We start from the raw sequence: 26,811 nt of genomic DNA on the forward strand, positions 1-26,811 counted from the left end.
TTCCTGCATCGCTCGTTTCCATAAAGGGTAGTTTGGATCAAGAGTATATTCTTTGTAGAGGAGGAAGCAGGGAAGGAACTAGAACTTTTATAACTATTATTTCATTTGAGTCATACAAGCTATATAAGATAAATGATATTATTGTTGTTACATCAGTTGAGAAAACTAAGTAAGCCTCTACAGTATAACATTGTTCAGAGTCTTAAAGTAGAGTCACAACCTGAACCAAAATTTGCCTGCGTTTCATTTAACAACGGATTGGCTAATTTTCAGACATGTTACTTCTGCTATTGAACTGCTGAAAAATTCAGATAGGAGCTGATTTTAAAACCCTTACCATTACAGGGTGTTTGATAATCTGCTTCTGGATGAGCATGAACCAGTGGCATCTCAGTAACAAGAGGGTACATACTGTTTGGACCACTGCTCATAGAGGTGACTTTGCGTGATTAAAATCATGATACAACTTACTTTCCCTCCAAAATAACCATATATGCTAGGTCTTCTGAATTGTATTTTATATTGTGGAGATGCCTTACTATGAGCCTGCTGCCTCCATATGAGCAATTTGGTAATACTTACAGAGAGTTAGTTGAATTCTACAGTGATTAGTGTAAAGGTGAATGACAAATGTAAGATGGCATTTTACGTGCTCTGTGACCTTTATGGATATACTATCTAGATTTGCTTTTCATGATTATGGTTATTTCTTGAATTTGCTTAATTTAAGAAATAGTACACTTATCTATTCACTGAAATAGTTAACTGAAAGCATCCTATATGAACACCAAAATCATTGTTTTTGCAAATTGCAACAGATAAGAATATAAATTTTGGAGTCAGCTAGTCCAGGAGACAGTAAGGGATATAGATTTCAGAGTTCTATGGACTCATTGGACACAATGAGGGATACCCAATTGTGGATACCAAAATATTGTAGAAGGAAATACAGAGGAAATGTGAAGGCAGCTTAAACCCAAAATCAAAGAGATAGTCCAAAGGTCATGCCTTATTACCATGGGATTAGAAGGAAATATAAAGAGTCTAGAAAATGGGTGATCAGGCACAAACGGTTGGGGAGTAAATGGGCCTGGATTCCACATAAGGCAGTACTCTACAAAGTTAGCTTTTGTGCCTTAAGGGAGAGTGTATGCATCAGTTAAAGAGTTGAAAAAGGCTAGAAATACAATGTGCACTGTAAGAAGGAGCTGGTTGGTAGGTAAGTAGGAGCAGGAAGTTGAGGCATACCCTCTAGAAATGGGAGAGTTCAGGTCCCTAAAACATTTTTTCTAGCTATTACATATTGAAGACTATACTTCAGTAAAAAAAAAAATAATAATAAATTTAAAATACATACGTAATAAAAAAAAATAATTTTAAGAGAATGTCCTTGAGTAGAGGTAACTATCTTGTTGAAGAGATTGGCCATAATAAAGATCCTTATCTATGAAATTTTTAGAAGTCCACAATGAAACTGAGAAAAATGCAGTCTTAGAGCCTCTCAGGTGTTTCATACCAGTTGTAGCAAGACCAAAGACTATTATTATTTCATTATCACTCAAGCTTATTAGCTTTTCCTTTTGTGAGATTTTTTTCTTTTTTCTGTTGTATTTTGGTTCACTAGTGTTTGCAACTGAATGTGATTTAGGACTCTCTCAGTCCTACTATGGTGGAAGTGTAGTTCTGGAAAACTTGAAGAACAGCTTGTCTCAAATTCTTTCCTGTATCTCTTAGTTTAATGTAGCGTATAAGTTCCAATATAGGGCTCAGTAGACCAGATGATAAGACTGATGATATAGAAAGTGCTAGGGCCACTGGTTGGAAGTAAGAGATCTCTTGGGCATGTGGAGTAATGGGGGAAAAGAGAAGGAATGGGCCGCACTCTGCGTGCTTATTAACGCCGCTATGATAGTGCTGTCATGGACTGCCGTGTCTGGTATGAAAGGGCACTTGGGTATGCTGGTTGTGGCCAGAGGTTGGAAACCATGAATCTGACCCTGTTCCAATTGTGTTCCACAGGCATTATGAGCAAATTAATATATTTGTTAAGCTATTATTATAATTCTATAGAATCACTTTACTTTTCAATGTCCTCAATAAATATTTCTCCTGTTTACCTTGGTACTCTGAAGCATCTATAGTAAGTGAAGTCTAGTTTAGTGAAACTTATGGATGTATTAACCAGCAGTAAACTTGGCAAGAATTGCATTTTGCTAGCAAACAAAAAAACAAAGTAAAATATATCCCTTTTTAAAAAGTCGAAAAAAGGCTGTATTGACAATTAAAATGCCTGGACTAATTGCTTAAATATTAAAATCTGAAAGGACATTGTATAGGAAAATTTTTATTCATTGTTAGGGTTTGAGTCTTCATTTGAAATGGTATGTGTGTTTATGTGTTTCTTTGTGTGTGTTTTCGTTTTGTTTTTATTTATGCAGCAGGCGCTTTGCCACTTTGAGATTTTTCATTGATCACATATTGATTATTTTCTATGTCTTAAGTCTCAATGCTGGAAGTATAAACTATATTTCTTACTCTTTGGGAACTCATTGGTAGACACAAAAGCAACTTGTTAGAATAAGCTATTGTAGATTTAGGTACTAAGTGCTATGGAAAAACAGTGAAAAGAGAAACTAGACTGGGGTGAAGTCCAGGAAAGCTTCACAGGAGAAGGAGATATTAGCCTGGTATTGAGGGTAATTGGGATCTTGTTGGAGGAAGTGTTTTGCACAGAAGTAGCATCATGTACAAAAAGGGGAGCTGTAACAGAACAGGTGGAACAGCTGCTGTGTTTAGATATACTTTGGAAAGTGGGGTAAGGTCCAAGAAGAGAATAAGATTGAAAGGGTTTGTTGGAGCCACAGTGTGTGTGAACAGCCTTGTATAACCTGAAGAAATTTAAACTTTATTTTATATGCAGAGGATTTTTATATGGAAGCTATATGTTATATTTGAGTAAGGTCATTATCAGCAATATGAAGGATCTGTTTGGAGGAACAGATCAGTTATAAAATCATAAACGGGGGCTTCCCTCATGGCGCGGTGGTTAAGAATCTGCCCGCCAATGCAGGGGACACGGGTTCGAGCCCTGGTCCGGGAAGATCCCACATGCCGCGGAACAGCTAAGCCCGTGCGCCACAACTACTGAGCCTGCGCTCTAGAGCCCTTGCACCACAACTACTGAAGCCCTCACACCTAGAGCCCGTGCTCTGCAACAAGAGAAACCACTGCAATGAGAAGCCCACGCACCACAACCAAGAGTAGCCCCCACTCGCCGCAACTAGAGAAAGCCTGCGCTCAGCAATGAAGACCCAACACAGCCAAAAATAAAATAAATAAATTTTAAAAAAATCATAAAGGGTACTTATCTTTTATGTGAAGGAATTTAGATATCTCATAGAAAGATAAGTAAATCCACTCAGATGTTTTTTGACTTCAAGTCAAGTAATATACCACTTTCTCATTTTTTCCTTAGAATGTCTAGATTTTTTTATTACTATTACCTACTGAATACTATATTATTCCTTTCCTACTTGTGAGTGGATTTGAATCGTTTTTGGTCATAAATTTCAATGGTTCAGTTTCTGAATGATAAATCTCTTGCTTTAGTATTAATATTATTTCTTAATACTTATATTTCTTCAGTATTTATTCCATTAACTTCTTTATTGCTTTTGGATTTGAAAATTCAGCTTTCTTTAATCAAGTGAAATATTACTGAAAACCTAACATAAACTATAGAAAACTGAAAATTCTGGAGCATATGTATAAGGGACTGTATATTGGTGAACTTGGAGGTGGACTTCTTGGAATACAGTCTGAACCATACTACGTAACTTAGATATGAAACTTGATTCATTGAATATTTGAAAATAATGCTTCTAGAGTCAACAAACAATATTAATAGATTATCTTAATATAATAGTTTCTATTTTTATATTTGTCCATGATTCTTTGATATTTATACCTTCATTGTTTTTTAATCTGTGGAAGCCATACTTGACCTTAGTTACTATTACATTTTCTTTAACTGATACTTTTGTATCTTTTTCCATTACCTTGTAGGCAATTGCATTGCCTCCTATTGCAAAGTGGCCTTATCAGAATGGCTTCACCCTAAACACTTGGTTTCGTATGGATCCATTAAATAACATTAATGTTGATAAGGATAAACCTTATCTTTATTGGTAAGTAATATATTTAATTTTAGTACTTTTGTCTTAAGCATTTCAATCTTGTAAATATGGAACAGTGTCAAGTGTCAAGGCAACATATTAAATAAAATAAGTAAATAAATAAATATATATTAAAACTACAAAGATACAGTTATGTCAGTTTATTTTATTCATTTTTTGCTGTTGATTCTAGGCAACCTGCCTCACTATTTTTTCCCTCAATTACATTTTAAGAGTCAAGGGTTACAGACCTCCTATCTCCAGTCTGCATAGTTCAATTGTGTGTTCTTAGTAAAAAAAAAAAAAAAAACCAAAACAACAACAACAAACTCCTACCAGATTTCATTCACTTTGTTTTTTGACTTAACATGGTTCTGTGAGCATAATTAAGGTATGCTTTAAAAATATTGATTTTGGTAACCATGTGAGAAGTTATAATTAGATAAGATTAGTTATTTGGTAGATAACTAACAGAATGGGTTCATCAACCCCACAATGGGTTGACCTGTAAGGACTCAGAACGTGATGATTTTAGTTTACCAATAATGCCAAGTAATAAGAACATCAAAGTTTCGTTTGTTATCTTACTATATGTACTAGGCATTATAAGTGCTTACATGTATTGCCTCATTTTATACTTGCAGTGCTCTGAAATAAGATTGCCTGAGTTTAAGTTCTGCCTTTACCATTTACAGTTTATCCTGTGCTTTGGTGTCTTCAACTGTAAAATGAGGATAATAATGGTACATATCACACAGGATTTAATGGTAGCATAATATTTAAAGTGCTTTTTGTACAATGACTGTTCAGAAATGTGAGTGTAGAAAAATGTGAGCTATTAATAACTTGTAAACTCTATTACAAAAGATTATATATGGATAGTAATGAGAGAGTTTTAACAAGCATCTGAACTTCCAAACATAAATGGGGATGAACTTCAGAAAGGTCATTTTGGGGGCTTCTCTGGTGGCGCAGTGGTTAAGAATCCTCCTGCCAATGCAGGGGACACGGGCTCCATCTCTGGTCCAGGAAGATCCCATATGCCACAGAGCAACTAAGCCTGTGTGCCGCAACTACTGAGCCTGTGCTCTAGAGCCCACGAGCCACAACTACTGAAGCCCAGGTGCCTAGAGCCCGTGCTCCGCCACAAGAGAAGCCACTGCAATGAGAAGCCTGCACACCACAACGAAGAGTAGCCCCTGCTCGCTGCAACTAGAGAAAGCCCGCATGCAGCAACGAAGACCCAACACAGCCCCAAAAAAAGTCATCTCTAAATGCTCACTGTGCCATACAAGATATGATACCATTTACACAAGATCATATGTTGTGTACATTTAAAAAAAAAAAGAAAGGTCATTTTGGGAGATCATATTTTTATTTCAATAATACTGTCATTTGTCAAAACATTTACAGGTTTTGTTCTTTTTTTTTTTTTTAATATATATTGTGATTGAATTCACAGCTGGAGGAGTGCTCCTCTAGAAGAAAATAACTATATTTCATACTCACATCTTGTTTCTTTTTTTGAGTGAAAATGTATTCCTTTGCTTGATTACCTATGTTATTTATCAAAATTGGCCATGACTTTTTTTTTTTGGCAAAGTTGTAAGCTGTTTTCAAAGATATAGTAGAACTAAAGAGCCAGTTGATTTTGAAAACGTTAACTGTGTACATGATTTCTGTATTTGTTAATTCCAGGTGGTCATTGAAGGTATATGAAATCTACTTGGTAGGCTTTTGTTGGCTATTAATTTGTTTTTATGTATTTGTGATATTTTAAATTGAAATGTTAAAAGGTTCTATAGTCTTCTATTTTCCCAATTTAAATGCCTTCTTTTAGTTGTTCTAAACTTTTCATGTTTTAGTCTTTATTTGGTACATGTAATACCCCATCTACTCTATAGGGATGTAAGTTTTATTTTTATAATTATGTTTTATATTATTTGTATAATACTAATCTTTAGATATATTGTTCTTTGTCACAGAGGATATTACACTATTCTCAGTTTTCTTTGCAGTTTTCGTACTAGCAAAGGAGTTGGTTACTCTGCTCATTTCGTTGGTAATTGCCTGATAGTCACATCACTGAAGTCCAAAGGAAAAGGTTTTCAGCACTGTGTGAAGTATGATTTTCAACCACGCAAGGTAGGTATAAGTAAATTATCTATTGAGAATGACACAATTCACCATTCCCACTCTCTTAAAACTCACCTATTATGACTTCTGTAATATTCTCTTTTATTGGTTTTATCGTGACTCCTACTGCTTTCCTCTTATCCTTATCTGCATTTTCTTTCTACTTTTATATCTGACTTTTGACATAAAAAGATCAGGCTCCTGACCTCTCTCGTTCTCTCTCTTGCTGTGATCTGTTGTATGGCATTCTTTCAGTGAACATTCAATATGTGTTTACTGAGTGCCAGACACTGTTGTAGGCACAGGAGATATGACAGTGAACAAAACAGACAGCATCCTTGCTTTTGTGAAGCTTATGTTTTTTCGGGAATTTTTATTCAGTTTTATGATAGCTTTCCTCCTCTATTCCTATTTCCAGAACTTTATTCTTATATTCTCATCTCCCTATGAGATATGGCCAAGTGAATGTCTTTCTGGCCCCGCAGCCTCAGAATGTGTAACATTGAATTTGCCATCCCAGTCCCATATCATTTATGTTCTTAAGTCCTCTGTTGTTTTTTTTGTGTTGTTTTTTTTTGCGGTACGCGGGCCTCTCACTGTTGTGGCCTCTCCAGTCGCGGAGCACAGGCTCCGGACGCGCAGGCTCAGCGGCCATGGCGCACGGGCCCAGCCGCTCTGTGGCATGTGGGATCTTCCCGGACCGGGGCATGAGCCCGTGTCCCCTGCATCGGCAGGCGGACTCTCAACCACTGCGCCACCAGAGAAGCCCAAGTCCTCTGTTTTGATTAAGAGGCTACTGTCTTCATAGTAGTGGGGACTTGAGTCAGCTTCAGCCCCTCTTTGATCTTTGTATCAGTCAGTTAAATTTCCAAGTCCTGTACTTAGTATTGCTGAAATATAGCTTTCACCTTTATAAAATTCTTTACATGTTGCTTAAATTCTTCATATTGCTCTCTTTTTATCTTGGATCCTCTGTCTCCTTCTCTTCCTCCTCCTGATTTATATTCCTGATCATATTATTTCACTGTTCAAACCAATCATTTACTTCTTACTTACTACAGAATAAATTAAAAATTTTAGCCTAGTCTTTCATGATTTGGATTTTATTTTCAACTTTTTACTTAAACCTTTTATTTTGGCAAAACTGAGCTGATATACATGCTTCACTTTTTTATCTTTTCCTTTTCAAATGTTCGGTCTCTGGCCTGAAATACATTTACTTGTCCCCTTACTCTCAGCTCTAGGTCTTAAATCCCACCCCATTGTTATGTTCCATTTCACATAAGATTTCCGTGGAATCTGTCCCTGATTTGCCTTGCTTTGCTCCCCAGATACAGTCTCTCGTTCAGCATATTATTTCAGTATTTCTTATGGCTGTTATTTCTTTTAAACCTTTATTATTCATTTATATGTGCATTATTTAGTAACTATTGAGACTAAGCTATGTGTTAGATTCAATTTTGTATTTCCTCATATGCCTAATACAGAGTATTGAACTTGGTAGACTGTCAATGATACATGTTAGATAAATAAGTAAAATATGACTTTAACAACCAAAAACCGTTTTCTTTCCTAAAGGAGTAAGTTACATTTATTTGGACAGCTAATTTATATTGAGCAGTTTATTTCCCCGTAGTATGAAATAAATGGGGTATTACTATTGATACAGTGAGAAAAAGGGCATGCCTTGTTGTGGTCAGTGCTTTTTTGTAGGTAAGTATCCCAAGAACCTTTTCCATGTGGAAGTAAGAAGAAAAGTAGTCATGGCAATAAAGACTGAGTAATTTAGGTTGTTGCTATGTTATACACATTTAAAATCTAAAGCTTACTAGCCTTTTTTGTTGTTCTTCCAGCATAATAATGCATATTGCAAAGCTAAATTAATTTTTGGAATTGTAGAGAATAGAGCAATATCCATGACCATTAAGAGAGATTTTATGCTTTTTGAAAAAGTGTTTTGCACTGGTTTAATGGAAAACACAGTTACTTCGAATGCCAACAACTGCCACATTCTTAGATCTTCATTCTGATCCTAAAATTTTGGTATATATTATATATAATTTATTTATAATATATTATTATATATAATTTGTGTATAATATGTAAATGTACTACATAATATATAGAAATCATGCAGTATCTTTTAAATTTTCTGCACATCTATGAAAACAATATTAAAGTATTTCAACAATCATTATTCATTCAAAGATTATTCCAAGGCAAACTTTTATATGAGCTTTGTGACTTTAATTGTAGATCTGAGGAATTATGTTACTCTAATTATAATTCTACCTTCTTCTCTCCCTTTCCTCCTTTACCTCCTCCTCCTTCTCTTTTGCTCATCCTTTTCATCTCCCTTTTCTGTCCCCTTCTTCTCCTCTCCCTCCTCTCTCTTTTCTTATTCTTCTTCCTCCTTCTTCCTCTAACCTTACTTGGTTTAGGTAACAGAACCAGTTTTTAGACTAGGGATTCAAACTTCAGAGTAACTGGTTAGTGTATGTGTGTGTATGCTGTCCTCCACTATGGATTTATAGATGATGAACTCCCTTTCTAAGTCTAATGTTAAACCTCCAGGTTTGGTAATACAGAGAGACTTTTCTTAAGGGAGATTCAGCTGATCCTAGCAGCCTGAATCTTGTTTCCTGAGATTGAAGGTTTCACTAAATTCAGCTTCTTAAGTAATGATGGCTTCAAGGAGAGGGATGTTGCTCTCCTGTTAATGTTTAGACCCATGAAATATACCTTTGCTTAATATCCGCTAGAATATGGATATTCAGAGACCAAGTTGAAATGTACTTTTAAAAGTCTGTTTAAAGGTAAAGAATAACAAGAGAAAATGCAGAGAAACATGCAACTGTATCATTAGATATATAGATATAATTCACTCATTATCAGCTGGGGTTTACTAGAGAGATCTTTCTTTTGTTTACTGGACTCCATCTTCGTGTCACAGTAACGAAACATTTGAAAGTCCAGAGTCTAAAAAAACAAGGGACAGAAGTATAGTTCTCCATATATATACTAATATGTATAAGATGGATAACTAATAAGAACCTGCTGTATAAAAAAAATAAGAAGTATAGTTCTCCTTCCCACATGTTTAAGGCCTGGTCCCCCTTCCAGATTCAAGGGTCTTTCTTGGATATAGAGCAGTGATTTTGTTCACCTTCTTCAGGGCATACTCTACTCCTTATCCACAGGAACAACCATAACAGATTTGATGAGCCCATATAAGGTGGTGAGAATGCTTCATTTCTTTTTCTTTCTTTTTTGTTTGTTTTCTTGTTTGCTTATGATCCCATGTGTATTGTGCCACATACTGAAGAAAATATTATTTTGGATGGGGTTTTCAAATATATATTTTTAATTTTACATGAGTCTAATAAAAATCTTTCTCTTATGTAAGGGATAGTTTAATAATTATTTCTATTAAAGAACGTCAATTTAACAATAATTCATTAATATATACTTAGAAAATAACTTAGAAGTAATGATTCTAAATAAATTTATACATTAGAATGGGAGTTATATTTTCTTGATACAAATCCCACTTTTTTTCATATAAATCTCATTGCCTCTCCTCTAGAAATTCTGATTTATTAGATTTGGGAGGCTACCCAGACAGAGTTTGCCAGATGTGCCAAATTATTTAGAATTTTAGTGGAAGCTTGTTAGAAATACAGATTCGTGGAATTATCATTTTCATGTCAGGAATATGAGTTTTTAACAAATGCTTTAGGTGATTTTTCTCATCGGACAAGTTTAAGAAACAGTGGTTTAAAGAGTATAAATAAGAAAACTTAGCGTCAAGTTAAGGATCAAATAAAATTGCCATTAACTAATAAAAAGCAATTTAACCTCTTTGTTCTCTCCCTCTCCCTCTCTTTCTCTCTCTGTCTTTACATTTTTCCCCTTTGAAAAATGCATTCCCAGTTGTAATAGGTCTCTCTCTCTGTATATATCTTGTTAGGAGCAGGATCAGGGAGTGATATGGGTTTTGAAAGGCCTTCTGTAAAGATTTTTATAAATCTTGAAAATCATTAGTATTTGATTTTACTGTTTCATTATTCGAGATAATTCCATTTTTTATTTTTTCCCTTTCTTTAGTTTTTAAAGGGTATACCCTAGCTAAGTTGTTATCCTGCCTAATAAGGGGTTTAGCTAGACTATCAAAAAGTGCTTTCCTAGTGGTACCACTTAACCAGATGTTTGACCTTGTGAAAGTGAATGTAAACAATTAGCAGATTACCTACTATGTAGTAAATTTACTCAATACATGTTAGCTACAATTGATATTTGTATAAATATCATATTACATTTTTCTGATGAATTCTTAATATGCATCCTTTTTTCTTGTTCCTGTTGTTGTATTTCTTTTATAGATCTATTTTTGAGTTTCAAACTAAATGTAGACCTCAGCATACATGTATAGTATCAGTATGCATATATAGTCTCCAAGTTTACTCCTGTTCCCTTTAGTCAAAAAATATCAAGTCAAAACTTGGGCTCTTTTGATTTAAAAAGACATTTGTCTGTTATCTGTAGAGTATATCTTGATTTACTAAGGAAAGAGAATAGAAAGGTTAATTTTCCTATAAATAAGTATTGTTCGTTCTGAGATCGATATATTCATTAAATTGTGTATTCATTTATTCACCCATTTAACCTTTAATGTTAGTGTTATGACCAAAAGCAAACTCTGTTTATAACTCCAAACTTAATTATCTGGCTAATAACTGGATAACTATATTATCTTAAGTTGATGGTACCACTACCCTTTTAAGTGAAAAATTGGAAACAATCTTAGACTCCCTTTTTCTATATTAGCAGTTCCAGTCAGTTCTGTTAATTAGTTCCTGTCCCCGCTTTTTAATATTACCAATGCCTTTGTCTTAGTGTAGGCTCCTATGGTTTTCTTACCTGGATTTTTGCTGTGATATTCATTTATCTTCATCCACACTTGCCTAACTGCCCCACTTCCTTACTGCTGCCAGTTATGTTCCTAAACTATGGAGATGATCATTTCACTTTCCTGCTCAAAATTCTTTAGTTATACCACATTATGCAAAAAGTAAAGGCCGATTACAAAAGGTGAACTATGGGTCTCTTTATGATCTGGTCTTTGTCTATTTTGCCTGCCACACCTGAACACTGAGAAAAGTTTTGTCAAACCACTGTGCTCCATGTACCATATTAAGTTTCTTCTGCCTGGAATGTTTCCCCCTTGTTTACTCAACTGTTCTATTCATCCTTCAAGTTTAGTCTTAAGCTTTATTTTACTCTTTTAGTGAACTCTTCTCTGTTAGCCTTCCTTCTCTGTCTTTCCTTTCTGCCTACCCTCAGTTAGTCATTACTTCTTTTGCTCCCATGTGTGTAATTTAGATATTATCCATTGTTTTATAGTTGTTTTCATGTTTGTTTCTCTAATGAAACCTCCTTTAGGCTGTATATGTTACATTTCTTTATGTGCCTACGATCTGGGGGACACTTGCCATGAAGTAGGCCCACAGTAAATTCTTTGAATGAACGACTTTGAGGAGTAAATAATATCAATTTTGTCAGAAAAAAATCTCGTAATGAAGAAATAGTAGATAAAAAATAAATAGAAATATAGTCCGTGGTATCTTATTTATGGGTGTCAGATATGTATTAGGAACAGTTTTTCATAATTTTCATATATTAAAATTGTCTTTGGGCAACAGAAAATCCCTTTCTATTAATAGATATTTATTTATGTCTGTTGTATTTAGACATTTAAAATTTCTAAAAAATTTATTCCAAAATATAAAGATTGTATCTCCTGTTTTACCCAGATAGCATTCTGGTTGAAACTTTTTAAACTCAATGAGTGTTAGAGAGGTAAATTTTAATTCTTATACATGTAAACTTCTATAAGATTTTTCTTAAATTTATTTTAAGCTCAGTTTCTTGATAATTTTATAATATTTAGAAACATGAGTCACTAAATGACCAACTTTGAAGATTGTCTTCTAATTTTAATCAGGGCCAACATATATGTTGCTTTCAGGTCAGGTGAAAGCCTCAGTTTGCAGTAAATTAAGGATGATCTAGAATAAAACAACTTTAAAACAGACATGTTTTAGGGGTTAAATGGTTTGACCTGACTTTTTTTTATGTAATTGAGGAAAAGTGTTGCTTGTATTACTGTCTTCTGTGAGTTGTTCAGTGCACTATTTTTATTTTCTAAATCAAAATGAATAAAATTGAATTTTGTTCAAAGTATTTCAGATACCTTGAAATGATTAATATTTTAGTGGTTAAGAATTACTCTTATGGCTTTATATTATGCATAATATGTATGAAATAAATTGAATAGTGCTTTTAACTAATCTGAAGAACAAACTTTGTACTTTATATTTTTATGTTTTTGGGGAAAACTAGTCTAAATCTCTCTTAACTGATGAAAGCATAATTGTTTAAATATCTATAAATCATTTGTATTTTTCTGTAGTTTAGAAATAATATTTCTATATTATCTGCATTAGGCTATTAACTCCAAAGAGGCCAAGGATTAGATCCACAAATTGTTATAGAACTTAAATCATCTCATATGAAAATAGACTTTAAAATGCTTTTTGTTGACACTGGTAACTATAAAATGAGAGCTGAGTATAAACTCATTCCTTGATTCTTAATTAATAGTCACACATTATTAAGTTAAATATAATTATTCCTGGATTTAATAATTCTAAATTGTGGAATTGAAATTATCTAAATCTTATTATAAATGTTAAATTTTTTTTTCCTTGACAGATTTCTCCTGACCGTTCAATCCAAAGTAGAATCCTAGGTTATTCTTTCTCAGTTTACACTGTTCTTATTTCCCCACAGTAATCATCATGATTTTTAATTCTGTATTTGTTTACTTGTCTATTGTATGGCTCTTCCACTGCTCCATAAATTCCAGAAGAGTTTGAACCTATGGTCTGTCTGTAAAAACTGGGTATTTGCAGTGCCTGGTGCAATGCAAATGTTATTAAATGAATGAGCATAAATATAATTGTACTTCCACAATTTTTGGATCTTGGTATAGTGGAAGGATGTCAGTCCAGAGCTGAAAGCGTTCTTGCTCCGTCTCCATCACATATTTATTCTTTATGAGTCATTTTTTTCACCTGTAAAGTGAGAAATGGGAAAGGGAATTTGAAAAAATGCTAGTGCATGATCATTAATATTCCTTCAAGCAATTTTTTGTAGTGTGGGATAAATGTTATGGTTGCCTTTAAACAGTAATAACTAAACATTACATATTGATATCCTAATTTTTTTTCATTTAAGTGGTACATGATCAGCATTGTGCACATTTACAATCGATGGAGGAACAGTGAAATTCGGTGTTATGTTAATGGACAGCTGGTGTCCTACGGTGATATGGCTTGGCATGTTAACACAAATGATGTAAGTTTTTATTTATCTGTATTTTAATGTATTTGAGTGTTTGATCTATCACTGTTTATAGCATGAATTGAATAATAAAATAGTTTGGTAGAAACAATACTTTTACTTAGAAATTTTTTTCTATTAAGTGAACTCTTGGTTTAATTTAGTATAATTAAATTGCTAAAAGATATGATTAATGATACAAAAAAAAAGGAAAATTGCTTGGCCAAATTATTATTAGATCAAAAATATAAATGCAGTATTCTATTCTTTTCAGAATCTCAAGCATTGAAAGTTGTGTCTTTATACCTTATTTTGATGGGAAAGCAAGACCTTAAACAGAACGAATAAGTATAACATGTGACTATTATTTACTAGATAAATGGTGATAAATACTGTGGAGAAAAACTAAGTGGGAACAAATATAAAAGTGTAGGTATAGGGAAGGGAGAAGCCAGATGGTCCAGAGATGGTCTTAGTGAGAAGAGTGGAGGGAGAAAGCCATGTGAATATTTGGAGGAAATATCCCATTCAGTGGAAGCAGTGAGTGCAAAAGCTTTGAGGCAGAAGTAGAAAGTTTATCTTGGTTTTTACATTTTTTTAAAGGTTTTTTTTTTTTTTAAAGACTCAAATAAAACAAAAATCAAAGAAGAATCTGTGATGAAACGAGTTAGAGATTGCAGAGTTTGAAATATTTACTGTCTGTTCCTTTACAGAAACAGTTTGCTTGTTCTGTCCTAGAAACTCATAGTTGGGTCACAGTCAATAAATATTTATGAGAATGATTTTTTTCAGAATTAGAATATTCACATGAAATTCTGCTTCATATTTGCCCTCCAAAGGGGACAGTCTTTTCTATTGCAGAGTGATTTTGTTGACTGTCATGACTCTGTAGTCATATTTAAAAAGAGAAAGGGAGAAAAGACTGATTTTTCACTTATTTGCAATATTCCAAGAAATGGAGAGGCCTGGACAATAACACATATACACACATACATTATGCAGTCAGTTCTTAATTTCCTATACTTTTAATTAAAGATTGGGTATTTTATGAGGAGTGTCTTTCTTTCTACCTCATTCACAATTTTTTGGTTATTTTACTGAGGCACCAAAGGGATTCCATACATATATAATGTCTTGCTTATCATATTCCAGTGTAGAATAACCTGTGAGGTTGGGAGGACTGAACTGAACAGTGACTGCTTTCACTGGTCTGGATAGGTGGGGCCACGTATTAGGTGAGATTTAAGAAGTAGAGGTGGGAAGGGTCTTGTTAATTGCGGTTTCTTAGGTGCTGAACTCCCCAGATGGAGAGCACTGTACCATCTGCTTTAGTCAGCAGATTTTGGTGATTATTGTTTATCTGATTCTGCATAGTTCCTACTCATGTAAGAGAAGGAAGTGATTTTTCTTTGTGTCCTTAACTTAGTGTAGAGAAATAGAGAAATGTATCCATAGTGGAGAAATTAGGTAGAACTTTTAAAATTCAGTCCAGTGTGTTTATGGTTAAATTTGGAATAGTCATTATGTTGATTCAGATGACTATCTATGGACAATTACAAATAATTACAGTTTTAAAATTTATTTTACTTTTGTAAATAAATAGTTATAAGCCCTTTTGCTTTTAACCATAGAACTTGGAGAGTTGGTCAGGCGATTATTGAGTAGGTGGTTATTGTTTGTTTGCTTGCCCATAAATATGAAACATTTAACTGATTAACTTTCCCTAAAAAATCTTTAGTTGGTTTTTATTATTTAAATATTCCATAGAGTCTTAATTGTTGCTTTCTTTTGTTATTATTGTTATGCTTTATGGTATTCCTGATAATGAAGGCAGGTGTCCTTAAATATTTTGTCATTACAAAATAAAACATTTGATTTTTTTATGACTTTTTAAAACTAGAGCTATGACAAGTGCTTTCTCGGATCTTCAGAAACTGCTGATGCAAATAGGGTATTCTGTGGTCAACTTGGTGCCGTGTATGTGTTCAGTGAAGCCCTCAACCCTGCACAGATATTTGCAATTCATCAGTTAGGACCTGGATATAAGGTAGTAAAACCATCTTATTATAAATTCTATGGAAAGTTTTAGGTGTGAAATGTGATACAATATAATATATAGTGATAGACTTTCTTCAATGTGGTTTAAAAGTCATCTCTTTATTTTGGAACTGAGTTATTATTATGTTTCATTTTGTTTCAAAGGTGCTTTTTCACTTTTTAAGTATTTTCCCTTCATGAACTTCTTTTATTCTTTAGAATGTTTTCTAATGTTGAAGCTGTGGCTTTTCTTGACATAATTCTGAAATAATAAATTTTATAAAACCATATTGCTTAATGTGGTATTTGAAATCTCAAATTTTGAAATATATAAATTATATTATGAACAATTGAAATGTTAGAAATAACTCGAAAAGAATAGTTAATTATTTAGAAGGAAAATGATGTAAAATATTACATGTAGCTGAAATTATTCAGTTTTAGCTTCTATTCTTGTTTGTCCTTTGCAGTAGGCAAGGAAGTGGGTACAGTAGTGCATATCCTAATTTTGCAAAACTAATTATTTAATGTGATTTATCATATTCTTCTGGTTTTTTGACTTTAAAAACAAAGATATATTTAAGCAAGATATTACGTTCACATATATGAATTAGTTCTTAATGGGCAGTACACCTGGCTGGGGAAATATGTGAGTTTTGTTTAAGTCACATTAGGAATTGTGATATCCCAAGCTGTTTGGAGCTGAGAGAGAATTCTAAAGTGTAAGTCAAAGTATTTGTATTTCTGAAGAAGCACGTGTCTTTCATGTAAGAGTTTTTTTTTTTTTTTTTTAAATTACTGTTTAAATAATCAATGTGAAGATTGTGTTATAGAAAAGGAGTACTAAACATTAAAAATATTTCTTCTTTGCCTTTGGATTTTTGGATTAACATTTCTTTTTAAATTTTTATGTTCTATATTGGACATATAAGTAACAGTTTGAATTTACCCTTATTAAAAGATATTTCTGTTCCCAATGATTTTAATAACCATAATAATATTGAATGACAATAGTGCTGTCATTTTTATGTCAAGGTGACAGTATTTACTACCATCTTTTGTCCATATCATTTTATTTGTTTTACTATCCCTAGAAATGAATTTACGCTTGTACAGCCACTTTTTCTTTCATGGGTCCTTTTATTGGGTTTGAGTCCTAGTTCGGCCATGTGTTGGCTTTGCATGGAAATGTTTCTGTAATTCAGATATTTGGGCTAATACGCAACTTGCCTTCCTTTCATACTTCTTTGCCTTGTTCCATATTAATATGTGAAGTTGCTTTCTTCAAGCACTAACAGAGTGATGTTAAGTAGAGTGACAAACCAATGAAATATAAATAAAGGTAGAAAATCAAGAAAATACAGATGTGCAAATCATAAATCCAGTATGATTGCTATAGTGAAATTTCAGAATTGGTGGCAGCTTCTTGGCAGCAAAAAGGAAAAAGGGTTAAACATAAGCAGTTATATAATTCTCCATTCAGAAAGGCGCAAACATTGTTCTGAACCACTTTGCAAACTTAGCAATTTGTCATATGGCTCTTTCTTATCACGTTCTTTTATACCAACAGTGAAAATAAGTAGTAACTCTGTGTCACCTTGTTTGTACACAAGTACCCAAGTGATGAAAAATCTATTCCTTGAATCCTAACATAGACAATAGAGTACCTACATCAGAGTCAGAACTTTTAAAAGAAAATGCCTCTAAATTTTGGGCATTTCATGAAAATGTATTTCATTAAGATTTGAAAGTTCCCTGTCTGTAGGCATAGCCTGCTGGGCCCCTTATTGTTAATGGAGGTTGACTGTAAGTCCATGGGTGCATGTGTATTTTCTCAACTTGTAAATTTTAAAAGTACAATTACTATCAGGACAGGCATCTGCAAAAATTTTGTCATTAAAAAGTTATTTCTGGAAATTCAGAAAATGAAGGAAAGGTGCAGAGGATGCAAATGAATATCAGACTGTGTTATGACAGGGAAAAAGGCTGAGGTGGTTCACACATTTTAGTCTCAATTTTCTTGGTAAAGTAGGAGGCAAGGTCACTTCCCGTCAGTGAAGCGATAGTGGGTTACAGTGGAATTTTTAAGGTATGTAGGACATATTAATTAGTTGAAATTTTACAAATGAAGCTTACATCATTAGTTGTTATATAATAACACAGTATTTATATTTTTTGCCTCAAAATCTCTGGAGAAAAGAGACAGCATAAAAAAGTTGTATTGGTCAGACAGTATTGTCTGTGGTTCTGAGCTTAATGTAGATCGCATGTCAACATCTGGGCTTTAAAATAAATAAAATAAATTAATTCTCCCCCAAATAATGTCGTCAGAATATCTATACTGTGAAGCCTGTCTCAAGTGATTTTGACCTGTGGATCATGAGAGTGCTAAATAATTTTCTTTATGTGGTTTTGAGCAGTGTAACTTGTCAGTGAATATTTTGTATTTGGTTATCTTTGGTAAGTGGCAAATGAGGAAAGATATCACTAATCAGTTAAATAACTCATTAGGTCTGGAAGAAATTTGTAAAATAACAGACTTTCTCAGTGTAACTTTCTGTAGTATAGTAAAATTTACTCCGAGTTAAGTTGATTTTGGAGCTCCATTTGGTTGGAGTTATTGAATGTTTACAAGATTATGAAGTCATATATAAGGTGGCCTTTTGACATAAACTTGCAGAACAGATTTTAACAAAGTTTAGATATTTCATAATCATTACTGGAGATTTCTTAATTATCAAATAACCTATGTGTCAAGCAATTAGTCTTCATTGCTAGATATTTCAGTATTTAGTTTTGTCTTCTGTCTTTCATTCAAGAAAATGATAGCATCATGATGTTTTAACAGTTTATTATATTAGGATAAAAGCCTAACTGATAAGAGAAAATGTATAAAACAACCTCCAGAACGAAAAATCCACTTTGGAGATTTTCCAAAACTCATATGGAAGGGAAAGCTCCTAAGAAACTGATATTCCCATAAATAACCATGTAAAAACTCTGGACATCATGCTGAAAAAAATCCACCTGAGGACCTTGGTGACTGAATAAAAAGCAGGGGTGTTTTAGAGGGGAGTCAAAACATGGAACAAGTGGTCAGCATGGGCTGAGTTTCTCATTTTTCTATTTTGATGTACCAACTTCCCAGCCAGAAAAATTAAGGTAACAAACACTAGGGCAATCAGCACTACAGGGTGATTAATGGGCCCCCAGAAAAGAGGCAGTCGGAAAAGGGTCTGAATTCTATATTTTAAAAAAACACAGTTAAAATCTATGGCCGACCCATGAAACCATGTATGATCATGACAAACGGATAGTAGATTGTAAATAAGACTTCAGGAACTGAATTGAGATCTGAGACACCACACATAGAAGGCATGACAATCTGTAATTGTATCTAAACAAGAAAACGACCCCCCAAAACAAAATCATCGGGATTTTTTCAGAATATAGTCTCCACAGGATAATATTCAAAATGTCCAGCATATCATCACAAATTACTCATCCTATGAAGAGCTAGGAAAATGTGACTTATTCTCAAGGGAAGAGAAAATCGGCACATGCCACCTCCAAGATAACGTAGAATTGTTTAATTATCACATGAAGACTTTAAGGGACTTTTTATAATCAGCAGTGTAAAAAAATTTGCTTGTAATGAATTAACAGGTGGGAATTATCAACCACAAAATAAAAAAAATCAAATGGAAAATTTGGAACTAAAAATATATATTTAAAGTAAAAAGAAATCCACTGTTTGCTTATTAGCAGAATGGACATGAACAAAAAATAAATGAACTTGGATATAGATTGAAATACTAGAAGAGAGATAGAAAAGATTGGGGGGAAAGAACTGAAGAGATTTATGGGACAGTCTTGAAATCTAATATGCAAAGTGATGAAATAAAAATTTACATTTGAAGGCAAGACAAGAAAAATTTAAACATAAGGTTTTTCTCTGCCCTTTGGACTCCTTTCTCCCTTCTGGTGTGCATTGTGCATCTGCATTATGCATTAACCAGACCTTCCCAATGCAGAAATACCTGCTCAGCCATAAAGATCAGTTTTTCTCCTTCTATTGCCAGCCATATAACTCCTTAGAAGATAACAATCCTTTATCAATTCTGTAAGGAGTCATGATGACCCACTACTTGCCTTGTACATGCAGACATGTTTGGTGAACTTTATATACAATGCCAGTATATCATTTCCCTTAAAGATAGCAATTGGTGCAGAACAGACTGGAGATACTGGGCCACACCTAATAGAAGTTTTTAGCTTAAATACTTAGGACCTTATTAATGCTACTAGTTATAATACTTGTATTCTGCCTATTTTACAAGATTATTGTTCCTTGTATTACCAAATGTGTTACTGAGCCTCAGATAAAATTAATGATTATTAGGCGACTTGAAATGATTGACCAAATATATAGTCATATGAGATCAATGATGGTAATAGTATAACTCTAGATATGGGAAAAAACAACAAGAGGGAACCATTTCCTGGACCATAACAGACTAGTGAAACAGGAGGTCCACAGGCTTTTGGCTACTGTTAACAGGGCCTAGTCCAGTAACAGCACATTGGGTGGCCTGTCAACAAAATCCTCGCCTGACATGGGACTGAGTATTCTTAGCGCCATGGGACAAATTCGTTAAGAAATGCCTCCCAAACTGAAAAGGAAGGGATTGGAAAATAATGTTTCCCACCATCCAGTTCTACAAGAATCAAGTCGTTAGCCACTGCAGTTGCTGACTTTTAATACACCCTGAAAGGAGTTCAGGGCAGAGACCAGGAATGAGACACTCTGTGCTCTGGGAAAACTGGCAGAACTGGCCTTCAGATAGTTTGATATTTTCAGGAGAAGGTTTTATGAACCCAAACTCATACGTTTTCCCATACTTAGAAAAGCACTAAAATCATTAACTAAAAGTCTGTTCCTCATGACTAGCATCAGCCTTCTACTGAGATATGCGTTTGGTTGCATGTACCCTCTTCACCAAAATGTCATATATACTTGACCTTTCCCCCCTTTACCTTTTGGGAGCTGTTCTCAGAACTCACTAAGAGGCTGTCTCCTGGGTTATAATCCTCAAATTTGGCTTGAATAAAAATTTCCACTTCTTTCTCATATGATTGTTGATTAATTTTTAATTGAAAAAAGTGTGAGAGAAGGGGGCAGAAAAAATATTTGAGGAAATAATAGTAGAAACTTTCCCAAATTTGTTGAAAAACTTATATTTATAGACTGAAGGAACTCAGCAAACTCCAAACAAAATAAATTTAAGGAGTACCACAGAAGGCATATTATAGTAAAACTGCAGAAAACCAAAGGAAAGAGAAAATCTTGAAAGCAAGCAGAGAAAAACTAGACATAAATAAGGTAAAGAATCATTTGAGTAACTGCACACTTCTCATTAGAAATCAGGGAAGCCATAGAGCTGGAGCAAAACCTGTCAACCCAGAATTTTTCATTCAGTGAATATATTCTTTAAGTTTTATAAATGAAAATTAAGATAATTTGTTGCTACCAGATGTACATTACAGACTGGAGAAGGAAAGTTGGATCATTAGGAATGAATGAAGACCATTAGGAATGCTAACTGTATGGGTAAAAATAAAATATCCTTTCTGTTATTTTCTTTAAAATAAACAAAACTGATTAAAGAAAACATTACTACACTGTCCTTTTGGTTTATAATGTATATAAATGTAATATATATATGACAACTCTAACAGTAGGTTCTGGGGAGGGGATATAAATGGAGCTATATGGTTGCAGACTTTCCATATTTTATAAAGTGTCTGTGATATAATGATATTGACTGAAATTCAATAGCCAAGACAAAAAAAATAACAAATTTTAAATCATTTTCTTTTTTTGAAATGTAAGTATTATTTAATTTCCCTACAGCCTATGCTGTAGACCTCTTTTTCAAATCAAAGGTAACATATATTCAATACATAATAAAAAGGAAAAACAAAATAAATTAATGCAAGCCAGTAGAGACTGAATATGAATAAGAATCGTTCACTCTTTCAGTCATTCTTTCTTTTAGTAAATATTACTATTAAATATTGTTTTTTGGCATTGTTATTCTAGGTGTTCAGGGGTTAGGGATATGATAGTGAATAAAACAGACAAGAATCGCTGCTTTGACGGAGAAAGACAAATACTGTATTTTTTTACTTTTTACTAAAAAACAAATCAACAAATACACCAAAATAGAAACATATTCACAGATACAGAGAACAAACTAGTGATTGCTGGAGGAAAGATGGGAGGATGGGTGAAATATATCAAGGGGATTAAGAGGTACACACTACCAGTTATAAAACAAGTCACATAGATGTAATGTACAGCCCAAGGAATATTATAAATAGTATTATAATAACTTTGTATAGTGTGTAATATATAAAACTATTGAAGCAGTCACTAAACATAGTGACTAATATAAGTCACGATATTATAAGTACATCTTATAATTATTATAAGTCACTGTATTATAAGTACACTATAAGTACATCTGAAAATAACATAAGTCAACTGTACTTCAAAAAAAAAAATTCCTGCCTTTATTGGGGGGAAAGAGGATGTACATTATCATGGGAGGAGACAGACAACAAAACAAAATAAAAAAATATATATAATGTGCTAGATGGTGATAAGTACAATGTGAAAAATAAAGTAGATAAAAAACGGGGAAAGTGGTAGACTGCAGTTTAAAATAGAGTGTGATTAGAAGAGGTTTTACTAAAGACCTCAAGGAGATGAAGTTGATGCCAGCCACGTGCATCTGGGGAAGAGCTTTCAGGGCAAATGGGAGGGCAAGTCTTAAGGGCATTGGTAGGATCTGACTTGGTAGATTAAAAAACACTGTGACTGTATTTCCTTGTGACTAGGATAGAGGGAGGCAGAGGGAGAGTAGTAGGAGATAAATTCAGGTATCAATTAAAGACTTGCAGATGATTGTTCTGACTTTGCTTTTTACTCTTGAGTGAGAGGGAAAGCCTTTGGAGAGTCTTGAGTGGATTGATCTGATATCAATATTAAAAGCATCAGTGGCAATAGAGAGACTAGTTAGAAGGCTATTGCAAATATTTAGGTGAAAGACGATGGTAGTTTACACAAGGCTGATAGCAGTGGAAAGTAATGGGACTTGACTGGATTTTGATAAAGCATACCTAAACTAAAACTCTAAGAGGACAGCTTTTGGATGTATTTTGGAAGTAAAGTGAGTAGGATATTCTGTCACTATAAATATGGAGTAAAGGAGCAAGAGAGGATTCAAAGGTGACCCAGTGCTTGAATAACTGAATTGATGGATTTGTTATTTACTGAGATGGGAAAGACTTGGAAGGACTAAGTTTTGGGGAGGAAGATCAAGAGTTTGGCTTTTGACATGTTAAATTTGAAATGCCTATTAGACATCTAAATGGAGAAATGAGATAAGTCTGGAGCTTAGGAGAGAAGTGTAGTTTGGAGATAGAAGTTTAAAGTTGACAGGATATAGACAGGATTTAAAGCCCCAAGACTGGATTTAGGTACCAATAAGGTGAGTTGAGAGACAAAAGATGACTGAGTAATGAGTCTAAAGGAAGAGGAAATGATTAACTTTCAAATGCTGCTGACAGGTTGAGTAAATTGAGGACTGAAAAATGTCTACTGAATTTAGCAGCATGGAGGTCATGAGTAATCTTGATTATCACACCTTAGGCAATTAGTTGAAGTGGGAGGAAAAAAACTTTAATGAAGACAGTAGTGTCCTTTCAGAATTCAAAGAGAAGCATTAAATGTTTTTTTTTGTTTTGTTTTGTTTGGTTTTTTTTTTGTTTTTTTTGCGGTATGCGGGCCTCTCAATGGTGTGGCCTCTCCCGTCGTGGAGCACAGGCTCTGGACACGCAGGCTCAGTGGCCATGGCTCACAGGCCTAGCCACTCCGTGGCATGTGGGATCTTCCCGGATTGGGGCACGAACCCATGTCCCCTGCATCGGCAGGCGGACTCTCAACCACTGCGCCACCTGGGAAGCCCGCATTAAATGTTTTGTAAATGAAGTATAGTTTAGTTTTGCTTGTTTCATTCTATAGTACAGGGGTCCCCAACCCCTGTACCACAGACCGGAAGTGGTCTGTGGCCTGTTAGGAACCAGGCCACACAGCAGGAGGTGAGTGGTGGATGAGCGAGCAAAGCTTCATCTGTATTTACAGCTGCTCCCCATTGCTTGCATTACTGCCTGAGCTCCGTCTCCTGTCAAATCAGTGGTGGCATTAGGTTCTCATAGGAGCACGAACTGCTGTGAACTGCACATGCGAGGGATCTAGGTTTGTGCTCCTTATGAGACTCTAATGCCTGATGATTTGAGGTGGAGCTGAGGCAGTGATGCTAGTGCTGGGGAGCGGCTGCAAATACAGATTATCATCAGCAGAGAGGTTTGACTGCACAGAGACCATAATAAATCAGTTGCTTGCAGACTTATATCAAAACCCTATTGGTGAGTGGCAAGTGACAATTAAGCTGGATCCGGTGGCAGGCTTTAGAGTGGCAAGTGAGTCGATGTACTTCAATTATACAGCTGCATCTGGTGGTGGGCTTTAAGTCAGAATCCGACACTTAATTTAGTCCATGCGTGGCCCGCCCATTACTTTACTTACCACTTCCATCCACGCCTCTTTCCTGCACTGTGCACTTGTCTCAGTCACAGTTTTGGTAAGCCCACAAGCTAACCCTAGCCAAAATGAGTAAAAAACAAACGTCGCTGGAGAGCTTCTTTGAAAAGGGAGAAAGACCCAATGATGAGAGAGCAGAAGACTCTAAGAATGCCAACAAAAAGAAAGCTGCATTTAAAAGAAAAAACCAAGAGTCCTACTTAAATTACGGGTTCACTGCAACAGGTGATTCACATTCTCCAAGCCCGCTTTGTATAATACGTGGCGACTCTCTATCCAGCAAATCCATGAAACCTTCAAAACTGCTTCGCCACATGGAGACCAAGCACCCTGCATTAAAAGACAAGACTTTGGAGTTTTTCAAAAGAAAAAAACGTGAACATGAAGAGCAGAAGCAATTATTGAAGGCCGCCACTTCATCAAATGTGTCTGCACTGAGAGCATCGTTCTTAGTGGCTAACCGCATTTCTAAAGCTAAGAAGCCCTTTACTGTTGGTGAAGAGTTGATCCTGCCTGCTGCTAAGGACATTTGTTGTGAACTTTTAGGAGAGGCTGCAGTTCAAAAGGTGGCACATGTTCCTCTTTCGGCTAGCACCGTAACTAGATGAATTGATGAAATAGCAGACGATATTGAGGCACAATTTTTAGAGATGATTAATGAGTCACCGTGGTACACAATCCAGGTTGACGAGTCTACCGATGTTGACAAGGCAACAGTGCTTGTTTTTGTGCGATATATTTTTCAGGAGGATGTGCATGAGGATATGTTATGTGCACTTTTGTTGCCAACCAACACCACAGCTGCAGAACTATTCAGTCTTTGAATGATTACATATCAGGAAAACTGAATTGGGCATTTTGTGTCCGTATATGCACGGACAGAGTGGCTGCCATGACTGGATGGCTTTCTGGTTTCACTACTTGGGTCAAAAGAGGTCGCTTCTGAATGTGTGTCTACGCACTGTGTCATCCATAGAGAAGTTCTGGCTAGATGAAAAATGTCGACTGAACTTAACAACATTTTGCAGGATGGGATTAAAATTATCAACCACATTAAGGCACATGGCCTTAACTCACGTCTGTTCGTGCAGCTCTGTGAGGAGATGGACGCAGAGCACACACATCTTCTCTTATACACAGAAGTGAGATGGCTTTCTAAAGGGAGATACCTGGCCAGAGTTTTTGAGTTCCGAAAGCTGCTCCAGAGATTTGTTTTAGAAAAACAGTCACCACTGGCAGCACATTTCAGTGACACAGAATGGGTCGCAAAACTTGGTTACTTGTGTGACATATTCAACCTGCTCAACGAACTCAAATCTGTCACTGCAGGGGAGAATGACAACTGTGTTCAAGTCGGCAGATAAAGTGGCTGCATTCAAAGCCAAACTGGAATTATGGGGGCAACAAGTGAACATTGGGATTTTTGACATGTTTCAAACATCAGCAGAGATTTTGAAATAGACTGAACCAGGGCCTTTTCGCTCCCAGCTGGTGCATGATCACCTATCTCAGCTTTAAAGAGTTTGAGCATTACTTCCCAACCACAAAAGACCCCTGAACTGGGAAGGAGTAGATTCACTTATTCGTGAATAAGCCAGGTGAATCGACTTTGTCCATGCTAGAAGCGGATCAACTGCCTGAGATGGCAAATGACAGTGGCCTTAAAAGTATGTTTGAGATGACTTCAAATCTCCATATGTCTGGATTAAAGTCAGGCAGAATATCCTGAGACTGCCACAAAAGCACTGAAAAGCCTGCTTGCATTTCCAACATCCTATCTGTGTGAAGCAGGGTTTTCTGCAGTGACAGCAAGCAGAATGAGATCACGGAGTAGACTGGACGTAAGCAACACACCTCGGGTGTCACTATCTCTAATCACCCCCAGATGGGACCATCTAGTTGCAAGAAAACGAGCTCCCACTGATTCTGCATTATGGTGAGTTGTATAATTATTTCATTATATATACATGTTATAATAACAGAAATGAAGTGCACAATAAATGTAATGCTCTTGAATCATCCAGAAACCTCCTTCCTGCCGGTCTGTGGAAAAATTGTCTTCCACAAAACCAGTCCCTGGTGCCAAAAAGGCTGGGGACCGCTGCTATAGTACATTTCATACCAAGACGTTATCTCTTCTTTTGTGATACTCCACTCCATTTCCATCATTTTTTTCTTTTTGAGGAACTGTTTATATGTAGTTGGTTTTTTCTGGTCTCCTGATTATTTCCTTTTATTGTATCACACATATTTTTATGTCTAGTACATTTGTAAATAAAAATTTTATAGAAATAAAAGCCTCTGAGTAATATGTACTTAATGTGCCTTTGAAATATGGTTATATAAACAACTTGCTCTGTAAAAAGGGAAGCTTTATTTTTAAGCTATAAT

At 34.9% G+C, this 26,811-nt stretch overlaps 1 protein-coding gene across 3 annotated transcripts in view; it reads left to right on the plus strand.

Moving 5' to 3' along the window:
- Positions 1-26,811, plus strand: part of NBEA (neurobeachin) — a gene marked incomplete at its 5' end in the record, with an annotated part of 627,381 nt that overhangs the window by 62,102 nt on the left and 538,468 nt on the right. For all 3 annotated transcript variants that reach the window (XM_082859302.1, XM_082859301.1, XM_082859303.1), the window contains 4 exons: positions 4,066-4,187; positions 6,194-6,320; positions 13,611-13,730; positions 15,616-15,762. In XM_082859302.1, the coding sequence (XP_082715428.1) occupies positions 4,066-4,187; positions 6,194-6,320; positions 13,611-13,730; positions 15,616-15,762 (516 nt within the window). The remainder of the gene's footprint in view (positions 1-4,065; positions 4,188-6,193; positions 6,321-13,610; positions 13,731-15,615; positions 15,763-26,811) is intronic.

This window comes from Leucopleurus acutus (genome assembly GCF_964270905.1).
Source record: "Leucopleurus acutus genome assembly, chromosome: 18".
Taxonomy (NCBI): Eukaryota; Metazoa; Chordata; class Mammalia; order Artiodactyla; family Delphinidae; genus Leucopleurus; species Leucopleurus acutus.